We start from the raw sequence: 18,261 nt of genomic DNA, 5'->3' as shown, positions 1-18,261 counted from the left end.
CACCTACCATTAGCTCTCTAAATCTGGACAAAGTTGTCTTTCCTTCTTGAGAAACTATTGCTGTGGCTCTCCCTGGTGGCAGAGAGAGTTAGAGCACTGCACTGTGAAGGGAAGCCAAGCCTGGATGCTTCAGTGCCAGTTTGAGTTTGATCCCCACCCCCAACCACATAAGGCAGCAGACCTCTCCTGTCTCACCTGCTTCCTCCCTCAGCAGTGTACTTTGTAGATCTGCCTGTTCTGTCCCCCACTCTGTCTCTGGTGAATCCTCTCATTACCCCTGCACCTCTGTTCTGTAACCCAGTTCTGTATGCATAAATAGATAAAATCTTTTAAAAAAGAAAAACTAAGGCTGTTCCACATTTCTAGTAAATATGCTAATAAACCAAAATAAAAATACCAGTAGCATTTGCTGTCACTGTGGTTGGCATGATTGAGAGCCAGGCGCTGCCTCTTGTCATTCATTACCTAGAGAAGGTAGGGGTGGGGGCTAGCCCAGGGGAGAGAGGGTCCCTGCAAAGGGGAACAGCCACTTGGCATTGCCCAGGCATTTTGATGCCCATTTCTTGTGGCTTTCCCTGTCTTTCCCAACGGCCTTTTTAAATCAGTGCAGCTACATGGACAGTTATCATGGGGTAAACTTGACAGCTCTCTCTCCTTATCAGGCTCTGCAGGAGCAGCTGACATCAGTAGTCCAGGAAATCGGACACCTTATCGACCCTATTGCCACAGCAGCTCGAGGAGAAGCAGCTCAGTTGGGACATAAGGTAATGTGGACCCAGGGTATCCTGCTGAGAGCGTGGGAGGGAGGGAGTGCTTTTGATACTTGCTTATAGAGCCAGGTATTATACTTGGATTTAATGCTGACTTAAAGCATTAATAGTGCTCAATTCCTCTGGCCCGTTCTCCAGAAATCACCTCCAAATATATTTTCGCCTGCAGTTAAAACAAAAATGGCAACAAAATTTTCCTGGTTATGGTCTGCCACAAGGTATTTATCTGTTGCTCTACCTGTTCACTAAGCCAGAGGCTGAAGTGACATTCCTAGTCTGATGTCCCTGGGAGCTGGCCTCATCCTGTTTGGGGCATGCTGTTCTTCCACGGTTTTTCGCATGGTCTATATTCATGTGTGAGGAAGCAAAGCAAATACTCCAACTTCACTCTGGACAGTCAGAGCCATCCTCTGTGGCCCCTGCAGAGGAACCCTTCAGCTGCAAGTTCCTATCCATTTATGTAAGTGATGAATAGTGCCTTTGCCTGTTTGGAGTTCATTTTGCAAATCCTTGAAGGAGAGTTAGCTTGTGAAGCAGCCTGTGCTTCTGAAGAGAGGACAAAATTAACAATCTTTGGGGTTTCCTAGCATCTATCAGTGCAGCCAGCAGTATCATTGTGCATATCAAGAAATCTATGGCCCAAATATCTGCAGATAATGAATTTAGAAAATCAATATTCTTGCTTTTTTCTAATTACAAAATAGCTAAAGGGCCTACTAAGTTTCCTACCGGTTCTAAGGAGAGGTTTTGAGATTTAAAATGGCCAGTTTGTCCCTGCCTTTTCAAGTGTGGCAAATTTCATTTCTCAGCTGAATTCCTTCATAATTGTTAAAGGACTTGTCCGTCTGTGAGGAGAGTTTGAGAAGGTGGGGGTTAGGCCTGAAGGCTGGAGCTCTGCAGACCCACAGGCAGGGTTGGAGAAACTGAGTTTGGCAGAAGAGCCTGATATCATTCCAGTGATCACTTTTGATCTGGCTTAAAATTTTTTAAGAAAATTTCTAGCCATCTTTGGAGGGAAAGATCTTTGTCTACAGGTAGGTTGTTAGTATGGAGCATTAATTCCAAAGCCTGGATGGCACTGAAAGAAAAATAATTCATTGGTCTCACTTAAGTTGTAGATTTACTCTTGGTCCTTTGGCTAAACTGTTCTCTCTGTGTAAAAGGGAGTTCTCGGGACCTTTATCCAGAGGAGCTGGACTGAGTTTTGAGGAGCACATTGTCCCCATGCTCCAGGACGGCACTCGAAGCAGACAGGGGTGGGGGGTGGACAAAATGCAGCAAAAAGCCACATCACTTTAAAAGCTTTTGCCTACAGTATGTTGAGACAAGTGACTCTGACCATGCATTGAGAGCTGCATGGCATGCATTGTGGGAGTGTTCTTATGTACCTCATTCAGTCCTCCTAAAATCGTAATGAGTTTACAGCTATTTACAGAGGAAGAGTGTGAAGGTCAGTTATAGGAAGCAGTGAGTCCATGATTTCTCAATCAGGAACTGATAAGGTGATGGAGGCTCCAGAAACCAGAATTTGCTTTCCCCATCACCCACACCTCGAGGAAATCAGGTGCCAGCTTAGTTCTCAGCACACAGCAACCCTTGATATTATATAGTTGCACTGACGAAATGTAATTTTAAAGGATGAAATTATCTAGAGAACATGACATTTGAATGCATCAAACATTTTGACTCCTTCAGTACATAGAGGACCCATCCTGAATCCTCACCCCTGATGACCCACCAGTGTTCTGTTCCCTTGAGTGCCATCTCAGTGCTTCAGGGCACATGTGTAGGGCTGCCCCCCACCCTTGGGTTTGTATAGCCTGGGTGGTAACAAATGTGTTTGTTGGAGTGGGATCTGAAATCCAGCCAGGTTGTCTGCCCTGGCATCGATCATGTCCACCTAAAAGGTTGGGAGCCCCTTGAAGGGTTCCTACAAATGTGATATGAGCCAGCAGCAGCCCTGTGCAAATGCTTTGAAAATTACCATAATCAAGGATTAAAAAAAGTAACAGTGTGTTTGTTGCTAGTAGTCTTATCTCACAGTCAGCTCTAAGGAACTTTATTTTAGAACTCATGTTGCCCCTAACCACCCTACCCCCCAAATACCCCTCTCCCTTTCCCTGCTTGATTGCTAACCTGATGACAGCCACTGCACAGGTGAAGTGGCCTTCTCACATCAGTCCCCCACTCACCCTGCCTCCACGTGATGGGAAGAACCATTAAGGGAATCAGCTGGCTAAAGGTCTGAACTTACATACACTTGATGGGACTAATTTATCGATTAATAATTGCTAGACAAAAGGAGGAGTGGAATGAAGAATGTAATCTGTATGATTTTCTGAGTGGGAATATATTATGTTATCTGAAGCAAGAACAGCAAAAAGTAAAAATATTATATACTGGATGCCTTGTAATAGTAGTGCTCCCTTATCCTCTGTCATTATTAGTTTTTTAATGAGAAACACATAGAAAATATAAAAACTAAAAGAGAAAAATTACTGTAATCTGTGTAATCTATCATTCTATAACCACTACTGGCACTTGGCATATTTTCTTTATGTCTTTCATTCTGCATCTTTCCTAACTACATGGTTTGTTGTTTTGTTTTTACCTATGATTTTTTTATATAGTTGTGATCATAGTGCATATACATTTTTCCATTTTAACTTGTACCAATTGTCTTTCAAAAAGAATTCTAAACATATAAACACAATTTTATGTTCAGCTTTTCCCCCTTATATTAGCTATCTCTCCATGTAAGTACACACACTCACACACATAGTGGATAGAAATATAACTCATTTTTTAAAAAGATTTATTTATTTATGCATACAGAAATGGGGTACAAGCCAGAGGTGCAGGGGCGCTAAGAGGATTCACCAGAGACAGAGTGGGGAGCAGAACAGGCTGACGAAGTACACTGCTGAGGAGAGCAGCAGAGGGATCAGGAGAGGTCAGCTGGGTCATGTGGGTCACCTCTGGGGCTGGGATCGAACTCTGGAGCTGTGCTTTAACCTGCTGCACCACCAGGGAAAGCCCCCATAACTCATTGTTAATGAACTGTAATTTATTCATTCTACCCCATTTGACAGCATACTTATTTTCAATTTCTTACTTTACCAAAGAACATTGTGGAATATTTGCATAAATGTCTTTCCATATCTTTTTATATGTATATGCAAAGTTGAATCTTTACCCACAATCTGTTTATTTTTCCACACCATCTTCCATTGGATATCCACCATCCACTGGATATCTGATTTTATTTTAAATAATATATGCAAGGCAACAAATACAGACAGTATTCTAAAACTCAGTATTATAACTGTAGCAGAAATGAAATTTTAAAAAAAGTAGCAGTGTTCGAGACCTGGCTTTGGAATGGAATTCCTGCTTCCTAGCTTAGCTCCTCATCTCAGCTGCGTGAGATTAAGCACATTACTTCACCTGTCCTCGCCTCTTCATGCAGGTTTTGTAGAGAATAGATAAGGATATATATGGTAACCAGTTAACCAGAAAGTCTGGCATGTGGGGTGCTTATAAATATTTGTAACTTGCATTTGAAGGGTGGCCCTCTAGTGCCCAGCTGGTCAATTTTGATGAACTTGTATGTACTACTTGGTATAACATGGTAACATGTAATTCATGATATTATATTGTATACAGTATCTCCCTTATCTGCAGGGGATATGTTCCAAGACCCCCAGTGGATGCATGAAACCAAGGATAGTACTATACTGTTTTTTTCCTATATTTAACATACCTATGATAAAGTTTTATTTATAAATGAAACATTGTAAGAGATTATCAACAATAGCTAATAATAAAATGGAAAGTTATAACTGTATGCTTTTATAAAGTTCAATGAATGTGGTCTCTGTCTCAAAGTAACTTGTTGTAATTAATAGTTTCAGATTGCCACTGATCATGGGCAGCTAAAACTGCACCATTACTGTGGGAGTGGGTGGAGGAGCAGAGCTCTGAACTCTGCCTCTCCACCATCCTTGTCCGGCTTCCTCAGCAGGGCCCTGATGGAAACACCTGTGTTTACATGGTGCATCTTTGACTTTTTTCATCTTGAAAGGTAACACAGCTGGCAAGCTACTTTGAGCCCCTGATATTAGCTGCAGTTGGTGTCGCCTCCAAGATCCTGGATCATCAGCAACAGATGACGGTGCTGGACCAGACCAAGACGCTTGCAGAGTCTGCCCTACAGATGTTGTACGCAGCCAAAGAAGGTGGAGGGAACCCCAAGGTACAGTGGGCAAGGACTTGTGTGGGACCACTAGGGAGCTGTCATTCATTCTGCCTTGATGTGTCCCTTCACTTTTTGGTGGGTGGCATTTGGTTTCCTGTGGGAAATGATCTACTTGGCTTCCTAGGGATCTTTAAGAGGAAATCAAGAACTATATATAATTCAGCTTAGTTTTAAGTTATTTTTTCCATGATAGAATGTGTAGCAAATGTCTTTTGGGGAATGAATAATATGTTTGGCTCACAGGAAGAAAACTTGTAATTCCTGCCTGGTGCTGACACACAGTTTGCACAAAACACAGTGAATGGCATTTCCATTCCTGGTACTCAAATTCAAAGCAAACATTCTGCAAGGTCACTGTGGCATGTGTGTTACTACTGGGGACAACAGTTTAATAAGAAAATCTTTGTTACCAATTTGCAAGTGAAACATTTATTTGGCCTAAGGTGTCACCCAGCAACTTTAAATGGCCAAAGACGATGACAGCATGTCATTTTCTTCAGAGGTAATCTTTGTGTCAGACTGATTGTTTTACTTGTAAAACCATCATGCACTCTAATTTCCTCCGGGTTCTGGTACCTGGAGAGAAAATTGGAGCTTCTCCTGCTGTTTGTACTTCCAGCTGGTGCCCTGCACAACTGGTGTGCTCTTACGTATCCCCACCTAAAACAAGCTAACTGCAGGGAGCACCGACCATAAGGATTTGTGTAGCATACTTAACTCCAAGCTAGAGTGATTTATAAGTATTCTGTAATGTCTTTTGGCTGCATCTTGAAGGCTTTAAATTGATAGGATGGTACAGTGGAAAAGATTTTATGTTAATAGTCAAATTCACAAAATAGTAATTTCTGAACTAATATTAATTGCTGATTCTCTGTTACCTAACATACCTTCTCTCCTCATCTTATTTGATCTTATTACCTTGGTCCTTTGTAAAATGGTAGTTTCCTCTTTTATAGATGTGTATGTTAAGACCTTAGACGAGTTGTTCAAGATCAAAGGAAAGGCAGGCTGAGCCTGTGTCCCACAGACCTCCCCATACCAACTGTCCAGATCAAGGGCTGGAGAGGGCCAGGGAACGCTGCAGGGAAGAGACTGACTGACTGGTTTCAAAAAGGAAATGACCTGGTGCAGAGAGTAACTTAAGGCTTGCTGGAAAAAGAGGCAGCATGTGCAAAGTCACATATTGGTTTATGAAAACATGGTGACACCTGCGAAACAGTGCGTGGCCTGCTGTGTCTGGGATGGGCAATGTGTGCAGACAGCGTGCAGGAGGGTAGACAAGGCTGTGGAGGTTTCCCCTTCCAGCTATGGATCTGACCTTCACTGTAAGCAGTGGACAGTGGCACTGACCAGGTTGTACTAGAGAAACATGTCTTGGACCTGCGTTTGCTATGTTCAATTTTGAGTCGGCTATCCAGAAACTAGTAAGATCCTAATTGTGGGGATGCTAAAAATATTAAGTCACAGCAATCAAAAAAGATAAACTTGTGCCTTTTGCAACAACATGGATGGAGCTGGAAGGGATCTTTCTGAGTGAAATAATCCAGAAAGAAAAAAAAATTCCAGATGGTTTCACTCATAGCAGGAGCATTAAGGACCAGGCAGGGAGGGGGGGATAATAATGAACAACTATATACCAGAGACATTTTACAGGGGTGGAGTGGCGAATAGGATCGGGGCGGGGGGGGGGGGGGGGGAGGGCAGTACATGGGACCATGGTGATGGCACAAGGGTGAACTGGTGATGGGAAGTCCACAGGGATTGCAGTTGAGATGGAAAAAGGCACAAAATTATGTAAAATTAAACTAGTTGATTATAAAAAATATATTAAGAGTCAGCCAGTACCTTCAAGTAGTTCTGAGTCTTTTGGAAAAATAAGTCTTATTGATGAAGGGGTATGGTAAAGCAAGAACAAAAATACCCTTGGCTATGGTTGATTAGTGATAGGTGCCCCAAAGTTGGGCCAACAACTCCTTGCACCTTCCTCAAACTGAAGGAACCAGGACAGGACTTCCTGATCCAGTTCTGAGTTGTCTTTACTCCAAGGCTATTTATTGGCACTTTTCTCCACTCTTACCTGAGAGAGTTTCATTCCAAGCAAAAGAATTTAAAATAGCTTTCTGGTTTTTTATCATGTTAATCCATCTGTTTGGACTGCACATTCAGAACTCCTCATGGAATTTTTATACACCAAGGAGCCTTCTGGTTGGAAGCATATGTGACATTCATAGTCGTGTCAGATTGATAATGACACCTTCTACTTCAAAGTGGTGGCAGGAGACAGACATAGATTTCATTGGTGATTAACTAAGGCAAGTGATGAACAAAGTGAAAATAGGTGTCCACTTCTGTCTCCTCACTGTTAATGTCCACCTGTGCCCTGACCAAAAACTGAGTTGGACATGAATGACAAGTTGGCTTTTAGTCCTTTTCCTAAGAAAAGGACTAAAAGACTTAATATTTTGGGTGGATACTTACTGGGAATTGTTTGCTATATATGTGGTGGTGTATGTATGGATGCACAAGCTAGATGGTGAATATCCCTCTTTACAGAGAAAATCTACGATTTCCCCAAATGTGGGAAACTCAACTGCATAATTTGTGGTAGTGGGGGACTGTGTTTGTGTTCTCCTCTTAAAAAAAAAAAGTGTGGTTAATTGGTTATCACTGGCTCTGATTTGGTGAAAAATAACACAAAGTTTGGGGACCAACAAAATTGGATTCAAATCCCAATTGAGCATCTTGCTAGCAATTTGCTTCATTTCTTTAGCTTTTCATCTAAATAATGGGTTTAGAGATGAATACCTCCCTAGAGTAGTTACAGAGATTGAGTAAGATACAACCTGGTACAGTAGCTGTTTAAAAGAAAAGAAATTAAGTGGCAGACCCAGACTCTGGTGTTCATGAATCAGATGGTTACAAAAGTTTTGCGGTGTAGCCTCAGCCCACCAAAAGCCCCTCTGTGCTCACCCCTACCCCACTGAGTTCCTCCTTATAGCATCCTTGAAGGCCCCCCTCCCCTGGCTTCTGCCTGCAGCCTGCTGGCAAATACATAGCCCTCTCCACTGTTTGGCGGTCCTTATTATTCCTTGATTTTCTTTCTCCTAAAGTTGAGATCTGGCTCCCTGTAGCCTTCTCTGTTTCCTAACTCCTGTGATGTCTCTGTCTGTTCCACTGGGCTTTGTAGTTAAAGCACTATATTAAAGAAATAAGGCTCCCTTGGAAGTATATTTCAGATATGTTTCCAAAAAAAAAAAAATGCAGTCTGACTCTCTTCCTATGTTGTACCATAAGGAGCCCCTCCAGAATCAGAAATAATGACCTCTTTGTTGGGCGTGTTGGCTCCCCAAACCACACTGCCATAGTCCTGTAAGCAGACTTTAATTGAGAGCCTGCTGTGTCTGTCGGTGACTGAATCTAGTGTGCTCAGCTACCTTGCACATGTGATTTAGACTAAACTGTGGTGTAAAGATGAGGTTTGCATTGGAGTTAGAGGAAGCAGCCCAATGAGGCCTGGAGGAGGCGTCTCAGTAGAGGCAGAGTCTGCCCTAACCAAAGTTGGGATCTGTAAAACTTAATCATGAGGAAGGAAGGAGAGCAGGTCTTCTAGAGAATTCCTCAGCACAAGCAGACAGGAAGGTGATTCATTTCTGGGACAGCCAAGGGCAAGGATGTGTTTTATAGACCTTGGTACCCAGGTGTCCTTTACACTTTCTAAGGAATTCAGAGCAATTTTGTGATTTACTGCTACCATCTGCAAAGTTTGCTTCTGAGAACTTCCTCCACCTTTATGAGAGAGCAGATACTTGGCAAACAGCTTTACTTCTTGCCCAGAAGGTGTACTTTGTCTTAATTTGAATGGGTAAAATTCCTGGCATTTTTGTCTACCAGTAGTCACCTCTTTCTAAGTAAAATTTAAAGAAATACCTTCTGTAGAAATTAAAATGTGTTTTTATGAGATGCTTTCTCTGGAGGATTCCATACAGGAGAGGTCATCTTTCAGACTTCCATTATCAGAATAAAACAATCTGTATGTTTTGTTTTACTTTATCTGTGTCATGAAATCAACAATCAACCTAAATTACCCTATTACTCCATCATATCCCTGAAAGAGCTGAGCATTCCAGCAGGTTGCCCCAGGATAACCATCCATGATCTGCATATTTCACATTTCATCAGATGTCATATTAAAGAACTCTTTTAGATTCCCATAGCTTTCCAATTCTGCAGACAAGGCTGGCTTCTATAGCTACATAGCCTCCTATTGGAATTCTCCTTCATATAATTACTTGAGTTACTTATATATCGTCTCTTAGTGGTGTCCTTACTTTTTATCTGCCATCCATTGTTGGAAGATTTGCTTCTTCCTCAGAGGGGTCAGGACAACTAATGGAATAGCATGGTAGCATGGGTGGACCCCATGCTTGGTACAGTGTGATTCTGACACTACCTACCTGGTATTAGGTAAGATTTTACAGGTAAGAGACAGGCCCCTACTAGTCAGCCTCCAATTCAGGCACCAGCCATAAACCCTGAACAACTGGCTACAAACTTAAGGATTCCTATTACTGCCCCTTAGATTACATAACTTGCTAGAACAACTCACAGAACTCAGGCAATTGCTCTACTCACAATTAGGGATCTGTTATAAAAAATACAAGCCAGTCAAGTGAAAACATACAGATGGTAAGAACTGGAAGGTCCCAAACCTAAACTTTCCATATCATCACCCTCCCAGTCTGGCAAATCAGGGAGAATCACTGCAGCTCTGCTGTTGGTACTTATTTGGAGTAGGGCTGGGGGTTGTCATTGTGTAGGCTTGAGTTCATCATATGCCCCGGGGTATAATCTCCAGCCCTGACCCTCTCATCACAGTCTTTCCAGCATACCCAGTCCTCATCCTGAAGCTATACTAGGACCTTCTGAATCACCTTATAAGCATAAACTAATGTGCTTAATTTATGCTTGAACTAAGCATGAACAACAAATAGTCCTGTGATCACTCTGGAAATGCCAAGGGCTTTGAGGCTCCCTCCCAGATACATGAGACAAAGACCAGCCGAATGTCTCATTTTACAACACTGGGGAGGCGCTGAGGCCAGGGCCAGCTGGTGGTAAGCTTGGAGGATTGGAAGACACTTACAAGCTAGGCCTCACAAGATCCAAGGTGCAAAGATGGGAATTGTGAACAAGAACCATGTTCATTGGCTGGTGTGAAGCCCTCAGTGGTTGAGAAAGCTAAGTCAGGATGATGCTGAAGTGAGTTGAGGGCAGTGAGTGAGGTAGCCCAGACAAATTCTGGAAATGTTAGCAGGTGCTGGGGTCCCTTACCTTTGCCATGTGACGACCTGCATGGCTTCATCTTGTTTGAAAGCACACTATTCAGGGGAATAGGCTGAAACCTTCCCTTGTAGATGATATATTCCCTACATTGAGGTTTATTTTTTTCAGGAGTGCTCATAAATTTGATGTGATCTGGCCATATGCTGATTTCCTTTCTGACCAGAGGCATAGATTCAGCAGATGGCCAGCTTGTCAGGGGGCCGTTGTCCTCCAGCAGGTTCATGAACTCTAGCGCTAAAACTCCCATTTTCAGATTTCTGTGTCAGAGGGGTCCCTGGCAGAGACAGCATCCAATTCCTACTCTCCAGTGGACTGTGAAGATTAAAGGAGAGAGACACAAGAGTGGCCAGCATGGTGCCTGGAACAGGGAGGGGATGGAGCACTCATCATGTCAGCAGCTGTCTTTGCTATTGCTGCTATTATGTGGGTTGACATTTATTGTCATTCATGGCTCCCCCTGTCATGTAAGATGAAGCATCATCTGTAAAATGCTGAAATACCTCACTTAAGATACAGGTACTGGTATAAAAATCACATTGGGTGCACAGGCTGGCTCTTGCATTGGATGAAGTACACCCAAGCTGGTGGTGTCTTGCCAGCATCTGCGTGGACAGCAGGTGTTCCTGGTCTAGACAGAAGAGTCGAAGCATATCATCACAGCCTGAGTGCATGCAGTTGGGGAGGGAACTCCCCCCAAGCCTCGTCTGGACCCTTAGCTCTGCCATACATGTGTTACATGGCATGAAACAGATTGTTCTACTTAATTCTAAATGACTCCTCTAGAGAAAAAAGCTTGAACCAACAATCTGTGAAGATTACCCTGGTGAAAATCTTACCCACTATCTTTGCCCCACCTCATGACTGTATCAAGCCATTCAGTTCCTCTGAACATGGTGCCTCTGGAGAGCAGCAGGATGAACTGTACGGAGTCCTTGATCTGGTGGGAGAGATGAGACTGGGCTAGCGAGAGGCACAGTAGGGCAGGTGCTGTGCCAGGCATTCTGCCAGACGCGTCACATGTGTTACTCACCCAGTCTTCACAGTCAACGCTCCTTCCTGCTGCTCAACCTTTGTACAGGCTGTATCCTTGTCTGGAATGCTCCTCCTTTCCCTTTCTTCACCCCATCAGCTTGACCAATGACTACATTCTGACTCCATGTCTCAGCTTCAGTTTCAACAGCACCTCTCAGAAATCTCTGAGTCCCAAATCTGGGTTAGGAGCTCATTTCAGGTGCTTTTTCCTTAGTAATTGCTACAAATAAACCATTTTAAAATGTAGTAACTTGAAACAGCACTTTCCATAGTCTCTCTGGTGGGCCTGCCGATCCACAGGTCTCAGCAGTGTTCTCACTCAGGTCCATCCTGCCACTGCTGTTAGATGGTGGCTGGGGCTTGATTGGCCTGAGGCACATCACTCCCAGGTCTGGACTAAAATTACTCAGAAATTGGATGATGGAATGGTGGGGACTTCTTAGGTACCCTTCCCTACCTCTCTGTGCAGTCTGTCCATAAAGCACAGAGACGGTGAGCTTCCAAGATATGTGCCTGAGAGAAAATCAAGCAGAAGCTTTGTCTGTTTCCAGTTAGCCCCAGAAACCAGTGTCGCTTCCCCACATTCTTGTCTTTTAAGAGTCTGGTGATACTGACTCTAGAGTTGCTGCTCAGAGTTGTAGGAATCCAAAAGAAAGTTGATGAGAATCTGTGAACAAAATTAACCTGAGTGCTCTGGAAGGAGGTGGCATTTAGTCTGGACCTTGAAAAGGGGCCAGGATTTGCATGGAGGAAAAGGAGAACAGGTAAATAGAACCAGTCATTGCAGGCAGAGGATGCGATGTTTGTGAGGGGTCAGAAGCCAGGTGGTCTCCACAACTCCGTGCCAGGAAAAATGGGAAATGAGAGGGAAGCTGCCTTCTTGCTCCATTGAGGGTCTCAGAGATGGGTAAGTGGACACTAGTCTGGTAACGATTCAAGGAATTTTTGTTTCTCTAGGTTATTTTTCATTGTTATCTTCTAAAGCAATTTTAGTGGTCAATAATTAATGTTTGTAACCTGATTCAGTTGCCTCAAGATAACCATGATTTGCATCTTTTACATGTTATCAAATGTAATGGTGCAAGAGCTCTTTTGGATTTCTGTGGCTTTCCAATTCCAGAGTTAGGGCTGGTTCCTGTGGCTCACCTCACCATTTCTTGGGATTCTCCCCTATAAATCACTTCAAAGAGTTAGCGTTTACTATCTCTCCCTAGCTTCCTTGCCTTCTCATCTACCGATGTGAAGATGCAACTATTTGGCCTTTTGGAGGGGTCATCTTCCCAGTGAGGTAGCTCTAGGTACCCTAGGTTCTGCATGAGTGGCATGATTCTGGGCATTAGTTTCCTAAGGGAAGTTAAAGAGCCTCTACAAGTCTTCTCGGTATATCTGCAAGACTTCTCATATGATGTTATCAGAACTCCACTGCATGGCATTTTTATAATTATTCTCATTTCACTGAAAAGAAAGTCAAGCCCATGACCACTTAAGCTGATAATCAGGGGAGCCAGAACCAGAACCCAGGTTTTTCTGATCCCATGACCTTGGTTCTTCCCCCTGCATCTTGATAACACTGAAGTATCTTTTAGGGAACCCAGCACTGCTGTTCCATGTTTTCCTTTATTCAGTCACCCCAGAGCCAGCTGTATCCCTACACAGGTGAAATGCTTGGACTGGTTAAAGCATCTCTGAGGCTCTGTCTTGAGGGATTCATGACAGGGACTCTGCCTGTAGAATGTCTGTCTCTGAAGACCTTTTCCCATTCCTCTCGGCAGCGTCAATGTGGTGTAATTTGTAACATAGTTCCAAAGCCAATTAGGACTTCTACATACTTATTTCTCCTCTATGTGCTTACTATTTCCGGAGACCTTTCCCCATTCCTCTCCCCAGCATCAATGCAATGTAATTTGTAACATAGTTCCAAAACCAATTAGGACTTCTACATACTTATTTCTCCTCTATGTGCTTACTATTTCCATATTCCTATCTTGTTTATAGAAAAGAAATTATTATGTATCAGTACCTGTGAAGAGAAGTCCATTTGTAGTGAGCACATTTTTCCCCTTTCTATTAGTTTTCCTTAATTAAAGCCATCAACATTTTTTTTCTTTTTGAGGAGGGTGTGGCCTTCTCTTCCTTCCCCTACTGAATATAATAACATAAAATAATAGTCATGTCATACTTTGCTGCTTGATATTGCACTTTTATTTTTCTTTTGACTGTATGTAAAAAGATCTTTTTCTCTCTTTGCCTTTCTGCTTTTTATCTGTTTTGCAAACAAATATACTAGTATAATAAGAAAAAGGAAAAACCATAGTATACCTGGCTGTAATCCATTATGGAGATACAGTTTTACGTTTTGCTTTTGAAGGTTATTTTCAAAAGAAGTGAAGTGATTCTTCAAAAACTGAGCACATATTCTCCTTCACCGTGTCTTGTCCTGCTTCCCTCCCAGGCCCAGCACACCCACGATGCCATTACAGAGGCTGCCCAGCTCATGAAGGAGGCCGTGGACGACATCATGGTGACCCTGAATGAAGCTGCCAGTGAAGTGGGGCTGGTGGGGGGCATGGTCGATGCCATTGCAGAAGCCATGAGCAAGGTGGGTCTAAGCCTTCAGATGTTCATTTTCACCCTGGGGCCCCATGTCCACCTCTGCTTCCTTGAAGACGTGGTCTCCAGGCACCATTCTCTAAGGAGCTGTAAAAGTTGATGCAGACTGTCCTCCTCTTTTCTTAGGGTTCAGATAATGTTTCGATAGCCTGTCACATAGCCCACATATTATTCATTATCTTCACAAACCAGTTCCAAGTCTATACAACCAGAAAATAATCACAGTGGAGGAACTATCAGTGGTTTCCTCAGCATAAAATGGAAACAATTCTTTACTTTCCTTCTCAACTTTATAGAGTTGTTGTGGATAACAAACTCCAAAATGAATTAATGAGGTGATTCCCAAGTACTTGTCTTTAGACTAGCTACTGGGAGCATTTCAGAAGGCACATCTCAGGGCCGCCGTCCAGCCCTCTTAACTTAGAGTCTATGGGGTAGCGCCTAGGAATCTCCTATTTGTATTTTTCAAACCTGCCTGTTGTTCTAGTAGCTGGGCAGATACAGAAACCCACAACATTGTGGGTGTAAAAGCCCTCAGTGAACTTTGGTAGGCAGCAGGCTAGTGGGTAACTTCCCTATCATTTCTCATCTGGTGACACAAGTTGAGTTGGCTGAATAAAGAAATACAACTACAGAATTTCAATCCCTTGTGTCCTCCTCTTTCCCTAAGGAATCTTTCACTATGTCCTGTCAGTTCTATATTCATTAGAATTAACAATTGTTCATCAACATCTAATTTGCCATCCTGTGATAGCATAGCCAAGAATTTTAGACATCATCTGTGTTTTAAATGTCCATTGTCAGATTATGAATAAATTAATATGGTTTTTCAGGATAATAAGCAGTCTTTAATTGCTAATTTAGAGAAGATTGATTGGTTCTTATCTCCATAAAGAGATGATAGCCTGAAACTATAATTAGGATAATTCCCCTTAAACATTGTACGGTCATCATCAGACTGACAGTCACAAGCCCATCTGGGATGTTGGGGCTCCTTTACACACCCCAGACTTGCCTTGTCAAAACACTCCAGTAACTTCTGCAGTGGCCTTCCCATGCTTCAAATATGGACATTGACAGAACATGAGTGACCTTGACTTCTTCTTCAAGGCCTCTGGATATGTCTCAGTGGGTTTGTTTATTTGGTTTACAAGCCACTGAAACACCAGAACTGCTTTGAAAATAAGCCCTATTAAGGCTATTAAATAATGTCACTCAACATTTCTCAGTACAAGTTAAGAATACTAATAATAAGACTTTTCTTCTTAGGAAAAGGTTTTTTTCAAAATCAGGGAATGCCAGGGGAGAGTTCCCTCATGCCTGGAAGATGGAAGTCAGGTTCTGAAGTCTTCCTGGTTGCCTATGAGCTTGCCTATTGTGGCACATTCCTGATGAGGACAGCAGCTCTATGCTGGCTGTTGTCAGTGGAGTAACAGCTGTGCTCTTAATCCAGGAGACATAACACTTGATTCTTTTGGAAACAAGTGTTATAGAATAGCAATTATGAGGAATTGCTAATCACATGCTCCTCAGAGGCCAGAAACAAAGCCTGTTTTTCCTCAGTTCTTCAAGTACACAGTTGAGGTTTTCATTGGTACCCCTAGATTCTAAATGCTAACCCAGTCTGACATTCATTGCACCACATAGTACCTCCTCCCTATTCATCCTTTGATTCATCCTCCATTTGCCCTTTGTATCATCACTAGAGACTTGGTATTAAATGATATTTTAAGTCCTTTGGGCCACTAAGCAAAGCACTAAAAATCTGACATTTTCTACCTGCATTTTGGTTATTTGATTGAAATACTGTTAGAATTGTTGTCTAAAATTCTTAGTGGCAGTAACTAACAAAATTGATTCTAAATTGGAAGCAATTCTTGGTAATTTTGGGCTGCTTCTCTGGACAGTCTCATTGATTGTCTCAAGAGTCTCCTTGAGATTCTGAGAGATTAATCAAAGTCTTCAGCTTTCTGGGTGACTTTGGACAAATCACTCAAGTGCTCTGAACCTTAGTTTTCCCACTCCATGAATTTAGTGGTTCTCAGTCTTTAGGATTGTTTGTTCTAGTACCTTTCTTGATCTGCTTTTTCCTTCAGTTTGGGTTTTTTTTTCTTTCTTTCCTTCTTTCTTTTTGACCAAGAAAGGAAATTAAAGAAACAAAAGCAACAAAACCCCATTATCTATATCATAGAAGAAAGTTATATTAATGCCCAAAAAAATAAAAAGTCTATATAATTTCAGGCTAGAGGAAATTTTTTTCAACTAACTTGAAATCCTAAAAGAAAACCACTTTGTTTCTACTTTTCTTACTGTCTTCAAAGTGGTGAAAGGCTCATCCTCCTGTCTAATGGCCACTGGATAACATGTCCTAAGTTGTCCTCAGGGTCAAGCAGCCTGGTGTGTTAGCAGTTACATCCCATCTCAAATGAGGGGTCCTTGCACATCGCCTGACACTTAGAAATCCAATCAATTTACTTGGAGTGAGTGAGTCTATAACTCAGTCTTCATGAGGAAGAGAGTTAACAGCCTCTGTCTCCCTGATAAAAGAAACTTGAAAAACTCTAGACTGGAGTCTGTGTGGAAATCCCAGACTTGCCCTACAAGTGATATGTTCCTTCAACTCACTTTGTAGCTTTTACCTACTCATGACATACAGCTGTTATTAAAGACTCCATTGAATATTTCCTTATTTGTCCTCATGGCTGCTTTCCTGACTGCAAACAACTAGGGAAAGAGCTGTCAGGGAAATCTCAAATATGCCACTGCTGACTCCAAATTCCACCATTTCCTTCATGATGTCAGGTTCTTCAAACAGACCCAGTTTCATTGCCACAGTCTTAGTCTCTTCCTCTTCACACTGCTCACTCTTCCTATATTCATTTTTATTCACCTGTCTCCCCACCTGGAATTTTATTCAGCACCCAGTGGTGACAGTAATGGTGATGATGGTGAAGATGGGTAGTCTTTGACATTGACATTGTCATCGTCAGTATCGTGGGCTTCATCTCCTCTGCCTCATGTAGCGTTGAGTGGATATAGTCTCAGCTGGTTTTTATTTTAGCCTTCAGGCACTTGGAAGTTTCCAGTGAAGGTTATGAGACTCAGAAAGTTTAAGCTACCAGCCTGCAGTCCTAAAACCAGGCCTCAGAATATGTCTTCTGAACCAATATGTCCTCAGCCCAAGGAACAGAGATACTCCTCAGCTATTTTCATTTGCTCCAACTCCTCAGCTATTTTCACTTAGAACTTCATGAGTGACCATCACCCCTTGTACTTCCTATTTCGTCTCTTCCCCAACTGAGGTCATAAGTGAGCATGCCAGGGTGTAGCTGTTTATAGGCAATATGTTGCTAGGATGTTCATGATGATTTAGAGTCTGCCTCCTCACGCTCCTCTCTTCTGCCATTCTTTGTTTCCCTAGATTGTCCAGCTCACTCCTCCCTGTACATGCTTGAATGCTATTTCCTTTTCTTGGGCTATCTTTCCCCACCTTGTATATACATGGCAGACTTAGCAAAAACATCTTTCTTCTGGAAAACGTTCTCACTCCTCTCCAACTGGGGGCCTCTCCTTGCCCGTGTCCCCAACAGCTTTATGTGTACCTCTGTTGAATTCCTTATGCTAAAGTTGGGAGATTCTGTTGACTGTGGGCCAGGGATATTCTTAGGACTTCTCCATTGTTTTAAGGTTCCTAATTCTAATAAATACAGTCAGTCTTCAACAGGCCTTATATGACCTTTGGGCTCTTTTCCTCTCCTCTGTAGCTGGATGAAGGCACTCCTCCAGAACCAAAGGGAACGTTTGTTGACTATCAGACGACTGTGGTAAAATACTCCAAAGCCATTGCAGTAACAGCTCAGGAAATGGTAAGAAGAAAAAGAGCTGCCCCACCCACCATGGTTGCCCTTCCACCCATCACCACAAGCCTCAGGCTGGGTTCTGCATTGGTGGGAAACCATTCCATGTTTCTGTTTCCTCCTGGGCCCCAGCTTCTGTTCTTTCTAGCAGCCTGTGGCATAGGTGCCCCAGCCTGCTGGTGTCTCATCTCATCAGAAAGCTGCAAAAGGGAATTAAAGGCATGAGGACAGAGTTGGAGGGAAGCAATGGAAGGAGAGAGAATGAGGCTTAAGGAGGAAATGAGAAGACAGGTGGAGTTAAGGAGAAAGACAAGTCCTACTCACCTCACAAAGGGATGTGAGATATCTTTATAGATTTAAATTATACTATGAAAGAAGACATTTGGAAACA

General features: G+C 42.6%; 1 protein-coding gene across 1 annotated transcript in view; it reads left to right on the top strand.

Moving 5' to 3' along the window:
- The window catches only part of TLN2 (talin 2), a 403,979-nt gene that overhangs the window by 331,157 nt on the left and 54,561 nt on the right, over positions 1–18,261 (top strand). Inside the window, exons 41-44 of the mRNA XM_004687721.2 lie at positions 663–764; positions 4,855–5,025; positions 13,856–14,002; positions 17,778–17,879. Coding sequence (XP_004687778.1) covers positions 663–764; positions 4,855–5,025; positions 13,856–14,002; positions 17,778–17,879 — 522 coding nt within the window. The remainder of the gene's footprint in view (positions 1–662; positions 765–4,854; positions 5,026–13,855; positions 14,003–17,777; positions 17,880–18,261) is intronic.

Source organism: Condylura cristata, unplaced genomic scaffold, assembly GCF_000260355.1.
Source record: "Condylura cristata isolate star-nosed mole 26May11 unplaced genomic scaffold, ConCri1.0 scaffold00023, whole genome shotgun sequence".
In the NCBI taxonomy this organism is placed as follows: Eukaryota; Metazoa; Chordata; class Mammalia; order Eulipotyphla; family Talpidae; genus Condylura; species Condylura cristata.
Note: the sequence above shows the minus strand (reverse complement) of the source record. Positions and strands in the feature narration are given on the sequence as shown.